The sequence below is a fragment of the Aquarana catesbeiana genome, linkage group LG05, assembly GCF_042186555.1.
Source record: "Aquarana catesbeiana isolate 2022-GZ linkage group LG05, ASM4218655v1, whole genome shotgun sequence".
NCBI lineage: Eukaryota > Metazoa > Chordata > Amphibia > Anura > Ranidae > Aquarana > Aquarana catesbeiana.
In genome coordinates this window covers 567,120,548-567,141,617 of record NC_133328.1, presented here as the reverse complement: position 1 = coordinate 567,141,617, position 21,070 = coordinate 567,120,548, and the positions used below count along the sequence as shown (strand labels likewise).

The window sequence follows — 21,070 nt, the reverse complement described above, 5'->3', positions numbered from 1 at the left end:
CTGCCCCAATAAGCAAATTGCAATAGTAGGCCTCAGGGTGATCAAATATGACAGTATCAATTATATCCAGTACCTTTCTCCAGAACCCAGGACAGCGGGTGAGGTGTGAAGTTGTTTTTTCAGCTCAATCCGTTCGGAGTAACTGTTCCAGGGTGGACTCCACAACCATGGGATTATCCTAAGGAAATTAACTATGGAAAGCATGGGAGAGCTGCATAGAATGGAAGAAATATTTGACAAGGACATTTAATTCCGAGTAGAGTTGTGGTAGGGAGATTAGAGAGCCACGCTGCACTGCCCGAGAGACAGTTTTTATTTAAAAATTTTGCCCAGGCTCCCAGATCAGGGATCATATTTCGGAGGAATAATGAAGGGTTGAACAAAACAGGGGGAAATGTTCACTTGCTACACCCGCCTTCCAGGCCCGGATAGTGGCAATCATAGGAGTTAAGGGGTAAAGAGCCTTAGAACCCCAAAGTAGTAGGAACTGGAGAGAATCAATTGAACGAACCACCGAGGCCTCTACCATTGTAGAGGAATGGGATTTATCCAGGTTCACCCACCATGCAGCCATAACTAATTGCGTGGCCAGAAAATATTTATAGAAATCCGGGAAAGCTTACACTCCTTGGGATGTAGGGAACATAAGGGTGGACAATTTATATCTAGGAGATTGAGAGCCCACAGAAAAGAGGAGATAAGACCATGTAGATGTGTAAAAAAGCATTTAGATATCCATTGTGGGGAATTACGAAAAATGTAAATTTAGGAAGAATATTAATTTTAATCAGATTTATATTCCCCAATAAAGAAAAAGGCAGGGTCTCCCATGCTTTCAATTTTACCCTAACCTCCTGTAATACTGGGACCAAGTTGAGTGAGAGGAAATCAGTAGCCTGGTGGGATATGACTACTTCTAAATATTTGAATTCATCAACCCATTGCAGCTGCATATTAGGAGAAGCTACAGCACAAGCCCCAGGATCAATTGGGAACAATAGAGATTTGGCCCAATTAACGTTAAGCCCCATAGCTTCCGGACATGAGTTTAATGCTTGGAGGGCTACCTGAAGTGAGGGGCCAGCATCATTCAAAAATAGCAGTAAGTCATCTGCATCTGTACAGGGCCAACCTTTCCTCCAGCCAGCCAATCTGAAGACCCTTGATGTGGGGAGAGGTACAAAGGGCCTCAGCAACTGGTTCAATCGCTATGGCAAAAAGGGCTGGCAACCCTGTTGAGTGCGCCTATGTAGCTAGAAAGGAGCTGACAGCCTTCCCCCCAATCTAACTAAGGATGTATATTTTTTAAGTACTTTTAACCAGGTAATGAAAACCGGTGGGAATCACATCCTTCAGAGAACCTCCCATAGAAAAGGCCACCCAACTGTATCAAAAGTAGGGATGAGCCGAACCCCCTGGTTCGGTTCGCACCAGAACATGTTAACAGTCAAAAAATTTGTGCGAACACCGTTAAAGTCTATGGGACACGAACATGAAAAATCAAAAGTGTTCATTTTAAAGGCTTATATGCAAGTTATTGCCATAGAAAGGGTTTGGGGACCTGGATACTGCCCCAGGGGACATACATCAATGAAAAAAAAGTTTTTAAACGCCGTTTTTTTGAAATATGAAATATTCCTTTAAATATTGTGCCTGGCGGTCCCCTTAGTCTGCCTGTAAAGTGGCGCATCTTTCTCATGTGTTTTAGTGTTCCGCAGCAAAATAACATTTCCAAAGGAAAAAATGTCATTTAAAATTGCTCTCGGCTGTAATGTATTGCTGGGTGCCAGCAATATAGATAAAAAAGGGGCGTGGGGGTCCCCCCCAAAATCTATACCAGACCCTTATTTGAGCAAGCAGCCAAGGCAAGCCAGGAAAGGGGGAGGAACGAATGAGCGCCCCCCCTCCTGAACCATACCAGGCCGCTTGCCCTTAACATGAGGAGGGTGCTTTGGGGTCCTCCCCAAAGCACCTTGTCCCCATGTTGATGGGGACAAGGACCTCATCCCCGCAACCCTTGCCAGTGGTTGTGGGGGTTTGTGGGCAGGGGGACCCCAGATCCTGGCCCCCCCTGTGAATGGGTGTGGGGTACATTGTACCCCTACCCCATCACCAAAAAAAGTGTCAAAGTTAAAACAGTTGAAGTGGTTAAGGGGAACCCCGGGCCAAAGTTTAAAAAAATATGGCGTGGGGTCCCCCCCAAAATCCACACCAGACCCTTATCCGAGCAAGCAGCGATGGCTGGCCAGGAAAGGGGGCGGACGAGCGAGCACCCCCCTCCTGAACCATACCAGGCCGCTTTCCCTAAACATGGGGAGAGTGCTTTCGGGTCCCCAAGTTGATGGGGACAAGGGCCTCATCCCCACAACCCTTGTCTGGTGGTTGTGGGGGTCTGCAGGTGGGGAGCTTATTGGAATCTGGAAGCCACCTTTAACAAGGGAGCCCCCAGATCCCCCCTATGTGAATGGGTAGGGGTACATTGTACCCCTACCCATTTACCAAAAAAGTGTCAAAAAAGTAAAAACGACAGTTTTTGACACTTCCTTTATTTAAAAAAAAAAAAAAATGTAAAAAAATAAAAGTGTCCTGCGATGTCCATCCATCCTCAATCACGGCGCCCGTCCCCAGAAAAAAAAAAGCTTCGCCTCGATGGGAGGCGTCCTGCCGACTGCTGTCTCTTGGCTGTGACTGCTGTTATAAAGGCAAGGGCGGGCCACCCGGTGACATAACCGGGTGACCCTGCCTGCTTCTGATATCACGTGATGTTCGAGGGGGCGGGGGGGGGGGGGTCACCCGTTTACGTAACAGTCCCATCGAGGCAGAGTTTTTTTTTTTCCCTAATTTTTAGGTCCATCAGGTGCCGTTATTGAAGATAGATGGACATCGCGGGACACTTTTTTTTTTTTTTAAGGAATTGTCAAAAACTGTCTCACTGGAGTGCCCGTGTCTGTGCTGATCAGCTAATGTAATCTGGTATAATCAGAGATGACTGATAAATCAAAAAAAATCAGGTTAAAGTCCCAGGAATTCATGGTGGCTGAGCCAATAAGAGGGGTACATATCCCACCATCAGAGTCTACATGTTTCGTTCCTGTATACCGGAACTTTGTCAGGACACCCTGTTTTTTAACCCGATTTTTTGATACATTGGCCGTCAATTCCATCTGCCTGCCTACCTGGATTGGAGAGATCAGTCGTCTGATTATACTGGATTACATCAGCTGATCAGCACATTCACGGGCACTCCAGTTGAGGATATCACCTGTAGGAGAGCTGTATCTACTGGGACTAGGCTGAATGGCTTGCTCATCCATCCATCTGCGGGAGACTGAATGGTGATCCGCAAGGTCTGTTAGTACACTTGTTATCACCATCAAGCCTTGAGGAGCATAGCTACACTTGTGACAGGCTGAGATTACCTGCATGCTGTGGGAATCTTCCTGTCCTAATATGCGTTTTCTACATCTGAATGTGTGGCAGTCTCCTCAGTGTTGTGTACAGAGATTTACACAGAAGCTATCCTTTGTTTTCACACACTACCACATCACTCCAATCTCTCCTTCCATATCCCCACATGGACAGCCTGCTTTAGGTAACAGCAGTCAGGATTGATCATTCACATGGCTGAACTCCTTACCTGTGTTACTAGTGCCAATTAGCTGGACATCGGATGATTTAATATCGATTGGATATCGGGGTGCTCTGTCCCAGTTTTTGATCACCATTGTTCCATGCTTGACTGACTGACTTATGACTGTGTAGGTGTCCTAACGGGTAGGTAGGTTGTGGTTTTTATATAGGCCAATGTACCCCCGTTCCATCACAGGGCAGTGTGCCATACGCCTATTGTGGCTATAAGGTGAATCACTGAACCCTCCAGGGAACGGGTTCTAGGGATCTCTGGCAGTTTGGCCTAGAGCCATTTTTAAGGGGGTATTTGCATTTAGAGGGTGGGCTCAGCTCCCTGCAGGGACTGTCTGCATCCCTCACCCTTCGCCAGGTTACGAGGGGTGGTACATTTTCGTCCCATACAGGGTGAGGTATTGGGGTCAACCAAGGAGGGGGTTTCTTTGGGAGGTCATGGGGATTGTGGAGTAATTCGGCTTGTGCTAGCAAATCTTTGTATAGTTATTTGATCCAATAAATATGTAGTTTACTCAGTTGGGTGTGTAGAATCTTCTGTTTTGTATATATATATATATATATATATATATATATATATATATATATATATATATTTTGCCAATATTCTGATAGTAGAGGTGGTATCATGTCTGTTATAGACGAATGGGAGACCCAATGAGGCCCCAGTCGCCACAATGACGCATTCTTTTTTGAGGTGGTGTGAATGACCAGAGCTAGGGGACAATGATCCGATAATCCACTGGGCAAGTACGAAGCCTCTATTATATCTGCCAGAAGAGAGGGGTTCTCAAAAGCAAGATCAACGCATAAAGGTAGTTTTACGGAGTTAGAGAAACAGGAGTAGGAGCGAGAAGTTGGATTCTTCCACTGCCAGACTTCTGTGAGCCAAGGCAGACAGGTCATTGGAAAAATATTTGGGTGGTGTGGGTCTATCCAGATCTGGGGATTTATGAGGATGGACACGCCCCTGGCAAAGGTAAAATAAGTGGTGTGGAAGGCTTTCTGACCCTAGGTTTTTTTAATGCCAATAATTTGCTTAAGTGGAGCCATAGCTGGGGTAGGGGTGTTTGAAAACTTGAAGTCTACAGGACAAAAAGGGACATCCAAGAATCAACAATGCAGTAACAAGCCCACACAAAACCACAAACAAAATAAGCACCAAGGTGCATACCCTGCCCGTTACTAATACCACCCTAAAAAGAACACGGGGGGGGGGGGGGAGTAGAAAGCGACCTATACCCAAAACAACAACCAGAAACTAACTGGTAATAGCAATGTACTATGTTTAGTAGATCACCCTAATAAGTTCCCTGATGACCAGGTTCAGGCCCAAGGGATGGACCAGTGGGACTCCAGGAGTAAGAGGGGTGTTGGTGAAGTGAGAAAGCGCCAGTCCAAATGTAGCACCTCGGTAGAGGGTAGTTCGTAAACAGGCCCTGTAGTGAGGCAAAACTGTAGCCAACTCTAGATGCCATAGTAAAGCGTGTGCCAGAGCTCCTGAGTGGGAGCTCATAAACAGTTAAAGATAATGAAAACAAGAAAATATGCAATAACAAAATACGGATAGTTCAATTTAGGCACTTAAACAAAAAGAGTGAGCATTGGTACTTAGCTGGAAGCCTTGGAACATAGATGGACAGTGAATCCGAACAAAAGCCTCGACAAGGAAGGTGCAGTGAATAGAGACAGGGACGATTTGAGAGCTCTAGCTCCCTTCTCCCTCTTCTTGTAAAAGAAGACAGAGTACAGTGTGGAATTAAAGGAAATCTTCTTCTGATAACAGAACTTTTACTGATTGAGTATTTCCACCTCCACTCTATACTGAACATTCACTGAACACGGACAGTCAGCCTGGCAGTAAATAAAGCTAAGCTGGAATGTGCAGTGATCCTTCATACCTGCTTGCAAGACCTGTCAGTATAGAGTGGAGTTGGAAATAAGCAATCAGCCCAGCAGTAAATAAGGCTGTGTACACTGAAAGTTCTGTTATCAGGGGAGAAAGTTACTTTAAATTTAACCCTTTACTTCTGTGCAATTGTTTGCTTGGCTACTTTTAGGCAGGCCATACATTATGCAATTTTCTTTGTTTCAACCACAGGTTGAAGGCAAGAAAATCACTTAGTTCCCCCATCAATGGATGCGACAGATTTATAGGGGAATCCCTCCTGTGGATCCTTTGTATTTTGACATTGGGAGTTTGCCGAGCCGTCAGATTACAATGATCACTGCTGCCAGCTATAGCTGGCAGCGGTAATCATGGAAAAAAACCTAACAGGCTTGTAGTACTGAAAATGGTCGATAGCATGCATGCACATACATGGATCGAAATCCGGTTCCTGACAAAATTTTGATCCCTCTATGGCTGGCTCTGGAAGCACCCCCTTCATTTTATCTTTCATTCCTGTTCCCTTAGGACCCTGATGTAAGTAAAGGGTAGACTTGGGGGCCTGATGTAACTAGGGAAACTCTGGGGACTCTCCTTTAAGCGAGTGACTGTAGAAACCCTGATGTAAGGGGGGTGGGCTAGGGACCCTGACATAAGGGGGATGACTCTAGGGACTCTGATGTTAGGGAGTTAACTCTAGGGACCCTAATATTAGTGGGTGACTCTAGGGACCCTGTTAGGGGGGAGGGGGTGACTAAGGAGCCTGATGTTAGGAGGGGAGACTTTGGGGACCATGATGCAAAGGGATTACTCTGGGGACCTTATTGTAAGGGGGATTACTCTGAGAACCCTGATGTTAAGGGGGTGACTGTATTAACCCTGATGTTAGAAGGGTTGACTCTGGGGAACCTGATGTAAGGGGGGGATTACTCTGGGCACCCTGATGTAAGGATAGGGTGCTCTGGGGACACCAAGGTAAGGCTGTGGACCCCAGGGACTCTGATGTTAGGGGGTGATTTTGGGGACCCTGAATGTAAAGGGGGTTACTCTGGAGACCTTGTTAGAGGGATTACTACGAGGACCCTGATGTAGGATGTAGATGGGGGATGCTGAAGGGAAATTTTGATGAGGATTATTGATGTATGGGGGAATCTGATGTCAACAGATGAGTTTGACCTGATGCACTCTATATGTTTTGTATTTTACTCTTGACTCCTGCATTCTGTACATTATGTTGTACATTATATAGTCCTGGCCAAAGTGTTCGTTGTCCCGAAAGTTGCTGGTTTTAATAAAGTTCTTCTTTAAGGTCGGCTCAGTTAGACACTTTGTGTGCAGAAAAGTATATGAGACAAAGATGGAAAAATTTACATTTTTAAAAACGAGCCATCTTTCTGAGGTTCATATGTATCTGAAAGACTGTCACTTGTGACGTATTAAGCAGGGTATTTGTGGTTACAAGGACTGTGGTATATGTTTGCAGTGTATACAGTGACTAGGCACAGATTTTGTTTATTCATCAGCACCGATCACTGTAACGCAAAATCTGTCCCACTTACTACTGACCCCTAAACTCTGCTTCACTTATTACTGACCTGTGAACTCTGCCCTAAAAACAATTGGCCCTATCCTCTGCCCTGCTTATCCCCTGTACACTGCCCCGCTGGTCTCCCATTCTCTGCCCCCCCTGACAATTTTTACTGCACCCCCACATTAGTCAGGCTAGATCTGGCCCTGCTGGAGAAGAGAGATGTGTGCAGCTGTGCCGATATTACCGCTTCAGATTACCTACTGATGGACCAGTTTGTGGTGGAAATGAAGGCTGGGCTAGTCAGGAGAGCCCTACAAGAGCGAATTAGGGAGCAACCTGCCATCTCTTTTCATGATACACTGGTGGACTGGTTTGTACGGGAACAGGAAGATGCAGAGGCAACTGTGGCAGTAACAAAAAGCTATGACCCATTGCACTTGAAAGAGGAGGTTCCTCTTGGCTCCTTCACCTCTGTCAGCCATTTACACAGCAATGAGGGAACGCGACCTAGACATAGCCTCCTGAAACAGGAAATGTCCTCAAATGGAATTTGGCCCCTCCCTCTAAGGGAGAGAATCCATTACTGAGGACCGGAAATGCAGGTAGTGCGGCCACTTTGGACATATAGACAAGAATTGTGGCCAATGTGAATCAAAAAGCATACCCAGGCTGCTAGTGGCTCCCGGGGCAGAGAGATGACCCCCAGAACAGTCAGCACAAGGTCCCAGCAATCAGAGTCCATAGTCACACCTAGCCCAGTGGTGATGGACTAGAGGTCCCATGCCTGTTTGACACCAGTTCAGAGGTCACTGTCATGGAGTATGACTTCTACGGCCAGCAGTTTGGGACACAAGACCAATTGGACCCCTCATGGCTTTTCCTCAAAGCAGCCATTAACTTGGCAATCTTACTAGAAGGTGTCACCTTGGTGAGGATCCCAATCAATAACCAGGTTGTGGGCCTAGTAGGGGTGGTGGTGACTCGTGACCCAGTAAGTTCAGCGGTGCCTATTGTCCTGGGCATGAATGTCTTGAAGGACTTCGACTTACCTCATCAGCTGGCTAAATTCGAGCATTTCCACTGGTCTGCGAAGGGCTGTGGTCTGCGAGCTGTGTGATTTAACGTGGTACCATGCTGGAGAAACAGAAAACGTTAAGGGGTCACCGTAATGTTGGAACGCCACGAGTGACACCGGGGGAGTGGCTGGTCACTCGCACTTTATCTAAGGTCTACAAGGGGAAGGTCCTGGTGATGTAGAAGCCATATGTGTCCAACTACAGGCAGCCATGGCTTTGTTGGATGAGTCTCAATAACAACTACTGCTAGAACCTCTGGGACTACCCTCTGACACAACAGCTGCTTCACCAACTGCTGGAAAAAAACCTACTGGTCTTTGCCACCAGTCTGGTACAGAGGCCATCAACCACCCAATCCACACAGGAGACACTCCACCCATCCAGGAGGTCAAGGACCTGCTCCGCAACATGTTACAAAGTGGAGTGATTTGGGAGAGTCCTAGTCCGTGGGCTGCTCTTGTGGTCCTGGTGCATAAGAAGGATAGAAGTCTGCAGTTTTGTGTGGACTGCCGCAAGCTAAATGCATGTACCCACAAGGATGCCTACCCATAGCCCTGGGTAGAGGAATCACTTATGGCACTTGGCCAAGCCAAATACTTTTCCACCCTTGACTTGGAGTGTCTACTGGCAAATTGAGAGATCAAGATCGCAAAAAAACTGCCTTCATTGCACCCCTGGGATTGTTTGAATTTAACCACATGCCCTTTGGGCTAAGTAATGCTCCCAGCATATTTCAGCTTCTAATGGAGAGTCTTCAACTTTGAGACTTTGTGTTGGTCTCATTAGACAATATCATAATTTTCTCCAAGACTTTTAAGGACCATGTTAAAACATCTGGACTGGGTGTTTACCCATTTAGCACAGTATGGGTTTAAACTCAAGCCCAGCAAATGCTGCCTGATGAGACAGAGGATCCTGTAACTGGGACACATTGTAGAGGCTGGGGGGGGTCTCTCTGGACCCAGCTAAGGTACAAGCTGTGCAGGACTGGCATCCCCCAAAAACTGTCACTGAGCTACGCTCCATTCTGGGACTGGTGGGACACTGTCAGTTCATTTCCAAGTTTGCCCAAATAACAGACCTGAGCTACCTTAGCTCTGAGGAAGGGACTGCGCCCTCAAAACACATCCACCTTTACCCCCTTTTTGAACGGGGGTTGCACGACACATGTGTTCTAACCATTCAACTTTGTGTAGATTTATGGCTTATTGAGAGTTGCAGCATTGCGAGTACCCATTTTTCACTGATTTTACTATCCAATAAATGTTTTTGGTAATGCACTAGGTGTGCGCACCTTCCATTTTTGTTTTACCTTAACCATGCTAAAGTCAGGGGCGCTTGACTTTTTTAATTTTTTTTTTTTTTAATTATGTATTTATTTTTTTATTTTTACACTTTCCTAATTTTTCACCATTCCGGTCTCTGTTTGCCTCTATGATCAGCCAGTGGAAAGCGCTGGTTGGTTGATCAGGTGGGACGTTACAGCCCAAGAAAGCCGTGGAGGGTGGCGCTGGGGGGGGCATCTCTTCCCGTTGCTTGTAAAAGCAATCCAAAAGCAATTTTCTGCAACTGGACTCTGAATATTTACTGCCGTCACACCACTGTGCACCTCTCCACACATGAATAAAAAAAAAAAAAAAAAGAAAAAATTTACAGAATTAACAAAAAAAATTAGGCTGCTGTCAAACAAATGGCAGCCCACATAAAGGATGGCAGTAAGCGGCAATCTTAAATTACGTGGGGAATAATTTTATATGCCACCTTAGTGATACGTAAATAAAAAAATCCACTGTGCTGCTTTTTGCAGCAGCCTTCTACAGGATCAAGGAGCACCCTTTCAACATCATGGTGTTGAAAGAGCAGCCTATATTTTAGTAATTCTGTGCAGGCTATAAAAGTAATAAAAACCTGACTAAAGCACTAACCCTTCCATGCATTATCCAAAATTAATTACAATGTTTTAGCTGAAGTTTTGATAATATCAGCAGTAATAACACACACTATATTACCAAAATGATTGGGACGCCTGCCTTTACACGCACATGATTATTAATGACATCCCAGTCTTATAGGGCGTACACACGGTCGGACTTTGTTCGGACATTCCGACAACAAAATCCTAGGATTTTTTCCGACGGATATTGGCTCAAACTTTTTTTTGTCTACACACGGTCGCACAAAGTTGTCGGAATTTCCTATCGCCAACCACGCGGTCACGTACACCACGTACGACGAGACTAGAAAAGGCCGGTTCAAAACCAAGCGCGGCACCCTTTGGGCTCCTTTTGCTAATCTCGTGTTAGTAAAAGTTTGGTGAGAGACGATTCTCGCTTTTTCAGACTCGTGGCTTTCAGATCGTTTTCTGCCGTTCAGTTTGTGCTTGTGGGTTTGTATCTGCTCTTCAGTGCGTGCAGTCAGTTCGTATCGGAGTTTTCTGTGCGATCTTGCCCGCTCGTTGCTGTTTTTCAGGTCGCTCTTCACAGGCCTTGCTGTTCTTCAGTGCGTTCTGTTACTTCGTTCTGAGCAGCCGACCGTTTTCTAGCCATGTTTCGTATGCGTACTCCACGTAGAGTTCGTGATGTGCGGGGGCTTGGTGTTGGGGTCCTGACCTTGACACAAGTCCAGTCCATGAACAGGGTGGGGAGGAGTTCATGGACCAAGAATTGGTTGCTTCAGCGTGACCAGTTCTCTCATATGCCTTTGCTCCGTGAGATCCGTGAGAATAATCCTGATGATTTCAGGAACTTTCTCAGGATGACGGACCTAGTGTTTCACCGTTTGTTGGCTTCGCTGACCCCCTAGATCAGCAGGCAGGATACCTGCATGAGGCGAACCATCACTCCGGAGCAGAGGTTGGTCGCTACCCTGCGGTATTTGGCGACAGGGAGAAGCCTGCAGGACTTGAAGTTCTCGACAGGCATCTCCCCCCAGGCTCTGGGGATCATTATCCCAGAGACCTGTTCTGCCATCATCCAGGTCCTGCAGAAGGAGTATATGAAGGTAAGATTTTTATCCTTTTATATCACATTTTATTGTATTGAATGTTTGATAATATCTTGTATTTCTTTCCTCATTCCCTAATTACCATGATTGTAATATGCTGTGAATGTCCCCTTTGTCCTCATGCATGCTGGATTTTTATGTAATTATTATTTTAGGTCGTTCATACATATTTGCCCTTCACTAACCTCCCCAGCATGGTGTCTCCTGGCCTATATTCACCTCATGTAGTCACTTAACAATGTATTTTATCAGCTCCATAGTAGTGCTTTACCCCAAACACCCCCTAAAATGTTTGGAAATGTTATTTTTGATTTAAATTCAGGCAGAGTGGCAGAGGCTTTTTTTTTGTGGTGTCCCCAAATAATTTTTAGTAACCCTCCCTCCCCCCAACTGCTAAGTCAGCTGATCCCAATTCTCTATCCTCAATCATCTATCTGCTGACTTTGCCAAACCCATACACACTATACCCATTTCTTTTGTGGTCAGATTTATGGATGAATTCCCCAAAGCATGTAGTGCAAGGGCCTGCCTGTATCCTTTCCAATGGTACTGTTTAAAGTTTTTGTATCCTATTATTATCTTGATAGGTAATAGCAGAATGTCCAAATGTCCTCAAATGTGTACAGTGTGTATTTATATCTTTGTATTATGACACTTCTTACCTGTCCAGTGGGCTGCTAATAGTGTAAGGAGGGGCTGTTCAAAGTAATACCCATTATTTAGGCATTCATCTCTCAATGAAGTGAAGAGGGTTACCTGTCCAAGATTTACACACACCCCCTATAATGTTAGAAATGGCCCATGAGAGGGGGGGGGGGGAGGGGGAATATGATAGGTGTACCTTATACTTTGGCCTTGTTAAATTCCCCTTACTAAATGCTATCTTGAGGTTGCCCCATAATGTTTGTGTCTAATCTGCTTGCCATGTTTCTGTTAAAAAATAGTAATGTTTATTTTTTTTCCTCAACATTTTCCTTCCACGCCACAGGAATGGCAGACTGTGGCCTCCCACTTTGCCCAGCGGTGGGACTTTCCTAACTGCGGAGGGGCAATTGATGGGAAACACGTCCACATCGTCCCACCACCCAACTCGGGGTCGTACTATTATAATTACAAGGGGTTCAATAGTATAGTGATGTTGGCGGTGGTGTCGGCTAATTACGACTTCTTGTATGTGGACGTGGGGAAGAATGGCCAGATGTCCGATGGTGGAGTCATCGCCCAGATGGAGTTCTACAGGCATCTCCAGAATGGCAGCTTGGACTTGCCAGCTCCAGAGGACAATGTTGAAGGACTCCCATTTGTGTTCGTTGCTGATGAAGCGTTTGCGCTGGGGGACCACCTGATGCGGCCATTCCCAATGAGGACCCTCACCCCGGAACAGAGGGTTTTTAATTACCAGCTGGCCAGAGCCCGAAGAGTGGTGGAGAACACATTTGGAATCCTGGCCAGCCGGTTCCGCCTATTTATGACACCCATCCATATGGCGGAGTATAAACTGAACCATATTATACTTGCGTGCTGTGTTCTCCATAACTTTTTAAGGAAACATTCGGCCAACTATGCTGGCTCAGTTGGGCCTGAGGCCGGAATCATACATCAAACCACACTGATGGCGCTTGAAAGCGGCCGTCCTGGCTTGCCCTCCCTGAGTGCCCGTGATGTCCGGTTACGCTACCTGGAGTTCTTTGCGGGTAGGGGGGCTATCAATATGCCAGAAAATCTGTGAAGCCTTTTTATAATAAAAAAATAAGAAATTCTTGGTGGACATTTACTGCTTGTCTTTGTTTTAGCTGACCCTGACAGAAATGTGTTGAGTCCAGAAAATGTCGTGATTGTGTAACCTTAAACAAAGCACTGTTGGCTGTTATTTCCTAAATGCAAAAACACATTTCACTACAAGTGCACTTGCAACTGCACTGAAACTGCACTTGTAGTGCAAAGAGGATTTGCCCTTAGGAAATAACACCCATTTTTGCAGAAAACAGCAATTACATCACCCCAAAAGTGTTGTATTGTAGTGTTGAGACAATAATCCACACATTCTTGAGTAAGCAACTTTTTTATACCTGCACAATCACATGTGTATTTACCAAAGGTTTTTAAAACAAACCAACATGGTTGTTGTATAACAATTTTTGCAGTTGCATTATCAAAAATCAAAATGTCCATTTCAGATAAAACAGGCCTGTGTAAAACCAACAAGAAAGCCAAAAAACTTGAACTTACAAAGTTCACATTAGGTAAAACCTGAAGGCTATATCAGACATCAGTATTTAGGAACTGGGTTTGATATAGCATTTAGATGGGGGGAAATCACCCCTGGAAAAGCCAAATTTGGAAGATGCACACCAATTTACGAATGCCAACATGTGCTATCTGCCATCAGGGGGGGGGATCAAGGGACATGTTTTGGGGGAGCAAGCCCTTCCTCAACGCTACTTTATAATTGAGGAAGGGGTTGCACCCCCAAAACGCATCCATTGATCTCCTGTGATGGCAGATAGCACATGTTGGCACACTGTGTGCATCCTCCAAATTTGGCTTTTCAAAACATTGCAAAAAAAATGTAAAAGATTGGACCACAATCCAAAAAGTGATTTTGTGGGGTTTTAAATTCGCCCCAAAACATCAATGATATTATTTTTTTTAATAACATCATTGATTTTTTGCTGTATGTTTTGCAGTTCAACATTACACCCCATGATCTCCCCGATCAGGATCTGGGCACTTTCTGATGTGAAACGTTCTGGATCCACAACATCACGATCACCTAAAAAGAGAGAAAGAAAACAAATACAGGTCTCAAAAATCTGCCACCATCCATCTCTTACCTGAGCCTGTGGTCGCAGACACTCACCTGTTGTGGTGCCAATCTCCACCACATCTTCTTCCTCCTGCACTTCTTGTGTTGGTGTTAGTTCCCCTTCTTCCAGAGGTGGAGGGCCTATGGTCTCCTCGGATGAGGGGTGTCCTCCGAGTCTTTTCTCCCCTATGTAAAACAAAAATGGTATAATTAGCACACAGATATTTGATGGCAGAACTAGAAATAGGAAACATTGCTTGGAAGTGGGGTACAATTGTCTATTTTAGCCGAGTTCCAAGATGTCTTTTTTTTATTGGCCTTTGTCAAGCTGCAATACTTTACCTGTTTAGTACAAGCTTCACAGATGGAGACCCCCCTATAGTATACACTGGTGCACCTGTGTGGCCCCCTAATAAAAATGGTGTTCTTGTGTCCCACACTAGTGCTCCAGTGTCCAGATGTGAAAACAGCTGCTGAGTGTCCTCTCCTTACACAGAATCTAGTTGGCATTTCATTCTAGTAACAAACCCATCTACACAAACAACTATTTGGCATCCAAGTAGGCCCAAAAAAAATGTGGGAAAATGCATATGGCCTAAACAATGGCGTTTTTGAGGCCGAAAGAAAAATGTTTGATACGAACGAATAATGGGCCCATGAACATTAAAGTTGCCCTTTTAAACTGTACAATTAAGAAAAGCATATGGAGCAGCACGAACGGAATAAAGACAGAAAGAATAGGAACACAGCACAACTACTTACTTTTTTGCAGCACTCTCCGGATCTTTCGGTACTGCTCTGGCTCTCTTAACTTCAGGTCCGACCACCGCTTCCTGAGCTGATCTTTCGATCGTCGTACCCCGAAATTCTTGAGAAGGCTTTTGACCACTTTCGCCATGATCTTTGCCTTTCTGATGTTGGGGTTGGGGTAAGGCCCATACTTTCCGTCATAGTCGGACTTCTTCATGATGTCGACCATCTCCAACATCTCCCCAAGGACATATTTGTGGCCTTAAAACGTCTCCTTCTGGATCGTGACGTGTCCGGATCCGGGCTTTCCTCCTCCTCCTCCTCGTTCCTGCAATTAGCACGCACCTGCTCTAACTCCGCCATGTGCTCTTCACCCACTGCGCTGAACGAAAAGGGGCGGGGAATAGACTAGAAAGAACGTCAGGGGCGGGCGGAGTTACACGCATGCGCAGTGTGTATAAAGCGTAACACGCGTGCGTATTACTTACGATTTGTGAGCGGAGGAAGGAGCATTGGATGCGCCGATCGTAAGAACGAAGGTAAGAGACAAACTTGTGCCTATACTGCTTCTACATTGAAGCCTATATTGTAACAAGATTAGGAGAGTTTTGTCTGACATTAGGCTTTGTCTTGTGTTGTGTCTTGCAGTGAACATGGATATCTTAGTGAAAGACAATGACTTCATGTCAGTATTCATAGATATCTTAAGGGAGCTGCCATGTCTGTGGGAGATTAAACACCCCCATTACAAGAACCAAGCAAAGAGGAAGGCAGCACTGGAGCAATTGTGTGAAATTGTGAAGCAGGTGATCCCCACGGCAGACATCACCTATTTAAAGATCTTAATTGGTGGCCTGAGAAGCACATATCTAAGGGGGCGCAAGAAAGTCCTGGATTCACAGAGATCCGGAGCAGCAGATGACATCTATGTCCCCAGGATGTTGTACTACGACAGGCTGCATTTTCTGGCAGGCCAGACTGAACCCAGGCCATCCCTCTCCAGTCTTCCTTCCACGCTTCCTTCCCCCCCGGCTGAGGATTCTGACGCCCAACCTGGGCCTTCCAGGCCACATGTGGAGGAGCCCAGATTGAGCCAGGTATAGCATTCCTCTAAATATTTCTGCTTGTCCAATCAATGATGTTAATTAGATGTTAGTTTGGAGTACTAATTTAGGATTGTGATTGATGAAGCAAAACATTACAACCATGTCCCTTTTTCATACACAGGGAAGTCTCAGCCAGGAGGTGGCCGGGCCGAGCCGGCTGGCTGATCTGCAGGTCCCTCCACCCCCCCTGAAAAGAGAAAGTGGCAGTAGGAGGAGTGCCCTAGAGGAGGCTACCGGAGGACTCTTTGAGGGCTACAGAGGTCCTGGGAGCATGACAGACCGTGGAGGAGGACATTGCTGCCGTCATTACATATAAAATGCAGAGGATGGAGGAGGGCCAACAAGTCTTGTGTGAGGCGCTCATATTGGAGGCTCTTAACAAGAGTATGAGGGGCCAAATGACAGCTCAGACACACCTTTGTGATGGTCCTCCTCCTCCTCCTGCAGGTCCTCCTCTTCATCCTCCCTCTCCTCCAGGTCCTCCCAGTCCTCCTCCAGGTCCTACCACATCTCCAACTGCACAGCCACAGCCCGGAATGAAGCGTGAAAGGAAGACCAGAAAGTGAGGACCCTGGATCCAGTATGGTCGGCCAAAAGATGCAGCCTCTTGTGGTACCACAGCCTGGGGACACACATGTCATCTGCTGCTATCCGGATCTCTGCGAATTCTGGACCAGACTGCCCTCCCTTACATATGGACTCCTCAGGCCACCAATTTTGATGTTCAAGAATTGATGTCTGCCGTGGGGGTCCCAGGCTTCGCTAATTTCTCCTGTTGATCCAGTGTTGCCTTCTTCTTTGTTTGGTTCTGAGCCCTTAATAAAGGATTTTTGTTTTGAATTATACTCTCCTATGTGTTTTACTTCAAAAAGGACAGTTGGTTTGTGAGGATTCAGGTACATTTCAAATATACAATGTGAAATGAACAAGGGACACCAACACCAAACAATCTCCTTGAGATTAAATAATAAAAGACATAAATGGTGTTGGGGTAACTTGACACACAAAAACACACACAAAAATATTCTGGAGTAAAAATAAAAACAACATTGAACAAAGATCAGCCTTTGAAAAAATTCAAACATTAAAAAAAATAAAAGGCTTAAAATCCCCCCAAAAAAAAAAAATTCTGTCAGATGTGACAACTAATAACAATATATTCAGGAAATCCCAATAAAAAAACAAAAATAAAACTTTGTGAGAAGTGTGTGTGAATATGAGCAGCAAAACTACTTAATTCTTGTCACATTATAAAGAAGAAGAGAGTGCGCTGTATTAAACCATTTTGAACATTGCAGCGTGACGAAAGTGCTGTATCCATTGCGAACGCTAAGTTTACCAGAACAAGCTGTTCCGTCTTGGAATTTCTTCTGAGCATGCGTGGCACTTTGTGCGTCGGAACAGACCACACACGGTCGGAATTGACGCGATCGGATTTTGTTGTCGGAAAATTTTATCTCCTGCTCTACAACTTTGTGTGTCGGAAAATCCTATGGAAAATGTCCGATGGAGCCCACACACGGTCGGAATTTGACAACACGCTCCGATCGGACATTTTCCATCGGAAAATCCGACCGTGTGTACGGGGCATTAGTCCGTAGGGTTCAATATTGAGTTGGCCCACCCTTTGCAGCTATAAAAGCTTCAAGTCTTCTGGGAAGGCTGTCCACAAGGTTTAGACTGCGAGCCAGGCCTTCTCATCTCACAATTGCGCTTCTGGAAGAATGGTCAAACATTCCCATAGACACACTCCTAAACCTTGTGGACAGCCTTCCCAGAAGAGTTGAAGCTGTTATAGCTGCAAAGGGTGGGCCAACTCAATATTGAACCCTACAGACTAAGACTGGGATACCATTAAAGTTCATGTGCGTGTAAAGGCAGGCTTCCCAATATTCTTGGTAATATAGTGTAACTCAAGTGATGCTGAAAGATTTTAAGACAGTGGAAAATTGCAATAATAAACCTGTGGTAAAAAAAAAAAAATATCAGAGATAATACTGTTTGAACATTAACAAGATACAATACAGGATGGGCAATAAAATAAACTATGGGAAAAGTGGAAGCATTCATGTAAAAATTCAAACAAACTGTGCTATGGATGAGGGAGGTAGAATCATAAAGCATTTTTAAAAAAAATGGTACCACAGCATAACCCCAATGTGAAAATACACTTATAGTTTATGAGAACTACATGCCTATAGCTATGAAGCACTTGTGGGAGAAGAAATCATTACTTGAGCCCAGTTTGCCTAGGTTTGGAAACTCACCACAAAGATGGAAACCCCCCCAGGAGAGGACATTCACTGGAATCAAGAAATTCAAATAGGATAGATCAAAGAGAGTACCAAATGAAAAATCCTTACAGTCTTTGTTGTTCACCTGGTTACAATAAGCAGGGCAAATGACATCCAATACATTTTGGGGCCACACAATCCGTCATCAGGGCTGCAGGTAGAGGATGTTATAACTAACATTGGTCCCCGAAATGCATCAGCTGTCATTAGCCCTGCTTGTTGTAACCAGTTGAGTAACAAAGACTTTGGACTTTTTTTTTTCATTTCATTTGGTGCCCTCTTTGACCTCTTAAACTTAACAAATAAAAGATCCTCTCCACATATTGGCACAGTGGTGTAGTGGATAGCACTCTCACCTAGCAGTAAAAAGGGTTGCCGATTCAAACCCCAACCACGACACTACCTGCCTGGAGTTTGTATGTTCTCCCTTTGCCTGCGTGGGTTTCCTCCGGGTACTCCGAATTCATCCCACACTCCAAAGACATGCTGGTAGGTTAATTGGCTTCTGTCCAAAATTGGCCCTAGTATATGAAGGCGAGTTGGGGACCTTCGATTGTAAGCTCCTTGAGGGTAGGGACCAATGTGAGTGTGCGATGTATGTGTGGAGCACTGTGTAAATTGACAGCGCTATATGGGTACCTTAAATAAATAATGATATAATAGATGAGCATCTTAATGAGACACAATGTACAGGGATAGGGACAATTGTAGACACTCACTCAGGATGGACTGGTGTCTTTATTCTACCTTACTAACTATGTAACTATATTCATAAACCCATAAACATGATTAATGGAGGTAACCAGAGACATGGCAAAGTTTACACTTATAATGCATTATAAAACTTTTAGTTAGACGTCAAATCCGCTGAGTGTATTTGCCTTATACAGTGCACACAGATGATTCTTAAATATACCACTTTTGTCTTCCAGCGAGCACTATTGGTTTGTTTATAGCCACTGACAATGATGAGCCAAATACAAGAAACTCGACTCTCACCTACAAACTACTGGAACAAATGCCTACAGATAACAGGTTTTTAATCAACGAATACAGTGGTTCAATTCAGCTAATTACTGGCGGGCTAAATATTCAAGACAACGACGAGTACAGGTTAAAAGTGAATGTTTCTGATGAAGGGAGGCCTGGTAAGTTTAACCATTTAAATAGAACGATTTTCTGCGTTGTATCATAATAGGGGTAACTCGAGTGGTGGCCTAGAGGGGGGCCCATACTATTGGTGATAAAGTACTGACTTTATTAGCGACAAAAGAAAAATATGGTGAGGACTTCCATTTAAATTCCAGTCAAACTTGGAAGAAGTTCCTGTTTATAGCATTCATATCTAGTTTTAAAGTGTTCTAAATAAATAAAATTATACATGTATACATGGGCTGAATGTTGGGCGGCATCGGCCAGTTCAACAGAAACTGGCCGTCATTCGGTCTGTGTGTACTGCAACCGGTCTGACCTGCCCCGGTCAAAAGGGGCATGGCTGAAAAAGGTCTCCTGACTGGCTCCCTGTCAGTGCTCTCAGGGTGTTCTGGTGGGGGGGGGGGGGGGGGCATCCCCCTTTTAGAACACAATAGAACAGTAGGGGAGATCACTGTACTAACAGTGGATTGTTAGTACAGGGGCTTTTATCAGAGCTGTCAGTTTTTTCCCCCAGTCTGCTGGATTGAACAAAAAAAAAAAAAAATTAGCAATGTGTACTAGGTTTTAGGCTTCATTCACACAGCTGTAAAAAAAAAAAAAAAAAGCAGTGTTTTCAGTTATGGATCTGAACACAGCTGCATTGCTTTCAATGGATCCATTCACACAGGTGTATAAACATGCATTGCATACAGATCCGTAACATAGAATCCAAAAATCTGCGTCTAAGAACATGCGCTTTACACACTTACATGTATATGCGTTTGTAAGCACATAAATTAGGTCTAAACAAAGGGGAAAACGAAATCATCATCATGTACGCATAAATGTCCTTATGTGTCTTTACGCGTTTAAGGGTATCTATACGCAAGTATTTTACTGATCATTATGCAGGAACTTTCATGCTGGAAACACGTGTAATAACATCAGTAACATTTTTACAACCGTGTGAATGAACCCTTATGGTCTTATCTTGATTGGACACAAGCAATGTTACTGCAGAAGGGAGTTTGAGTACCAAAGGTAACTCCAGGGTGGCATTATTTTTTTAAAGAGCTCCACGCAAACATACCACGGCCATGAAATCTTTTCTCAGTGTAAATACACCCACGGGGGGTGGGGGTGGGGTGGGGTGGGGGGGCGGTGCAAAATAAATGTCCAGCCCCGGGTGCCAGATGTGCTAGCTACGCGCTACTGCACACCACACTCACCGGACTCCAATGACCCTCCTACTGTACAGTAGAGAGGAGTCACTATCGCTTTGTGGGTCACCACGGGACCTCTCCTGACTTCCTAAAGGCTCCTGTCTTGGATCTGGTGCTCACCTGTGAAAGGTCCCCAATGCTTCTCCATTCAGTTCAATGGGCAATGGATGGGTGTAAAAAAGGAGAGAGAGGAAACCTTTCATAGTGTAAAATCTTTTTGTATTTATTAAAAATTGTTTAAGCCATTAAAAATAAAAAACCACCACTATAATACAATTACACTGGTCCTCTGTATGTAATCCAAGATGGACGCCGCTCGTCACCAAGCGTGCTGGACTGGAAGTGACCCACTAGAACTAGAGGGAGGTTCTATATTCACTATATTTGGTTGATATTATAGACTGCTCATTTTATTAAAAATGTCACTTTATACGTTTTTGATCAAGTTGGAATAGCAAGCGCTGTTTATATTTAGTATTTCACTGTACAGTTCCAGCAGGACCACAAACATCAGCTGCATAGTTACTGTGAGATTCACACATTTTGGGAGTGTATGATCATTTTTCAATAGATAAGAGTGTATGAAAGGGTTTAAAGTGGTACGGAGGCTTTTGGGT

The 21,070-nt window shown here is 44.7% G+C and overlaps 1 protein-coding gene across 1 annotated transcript in view; it reads left to right on the top strand.

The window, feature by feature from the left end:
- The window catches only part of CDH17 (cadherin 17), a 236,317-nt gene that overhangs the window by 162,878 nt on the left and 52,369 nt on the right, over positions 1-21,070 (top strand). Inside the window, exon 10 of the mRNA XM_073631971.1 lies at positions 19,029-19,244. Within this exon, the coding sequence (XP_073488072.1) occupies positions 19,029-19,244 (216 nt within the window). The remainder of the gene's footprint in view (positions 1-19,028; positions 19,245-21,070) is intronic.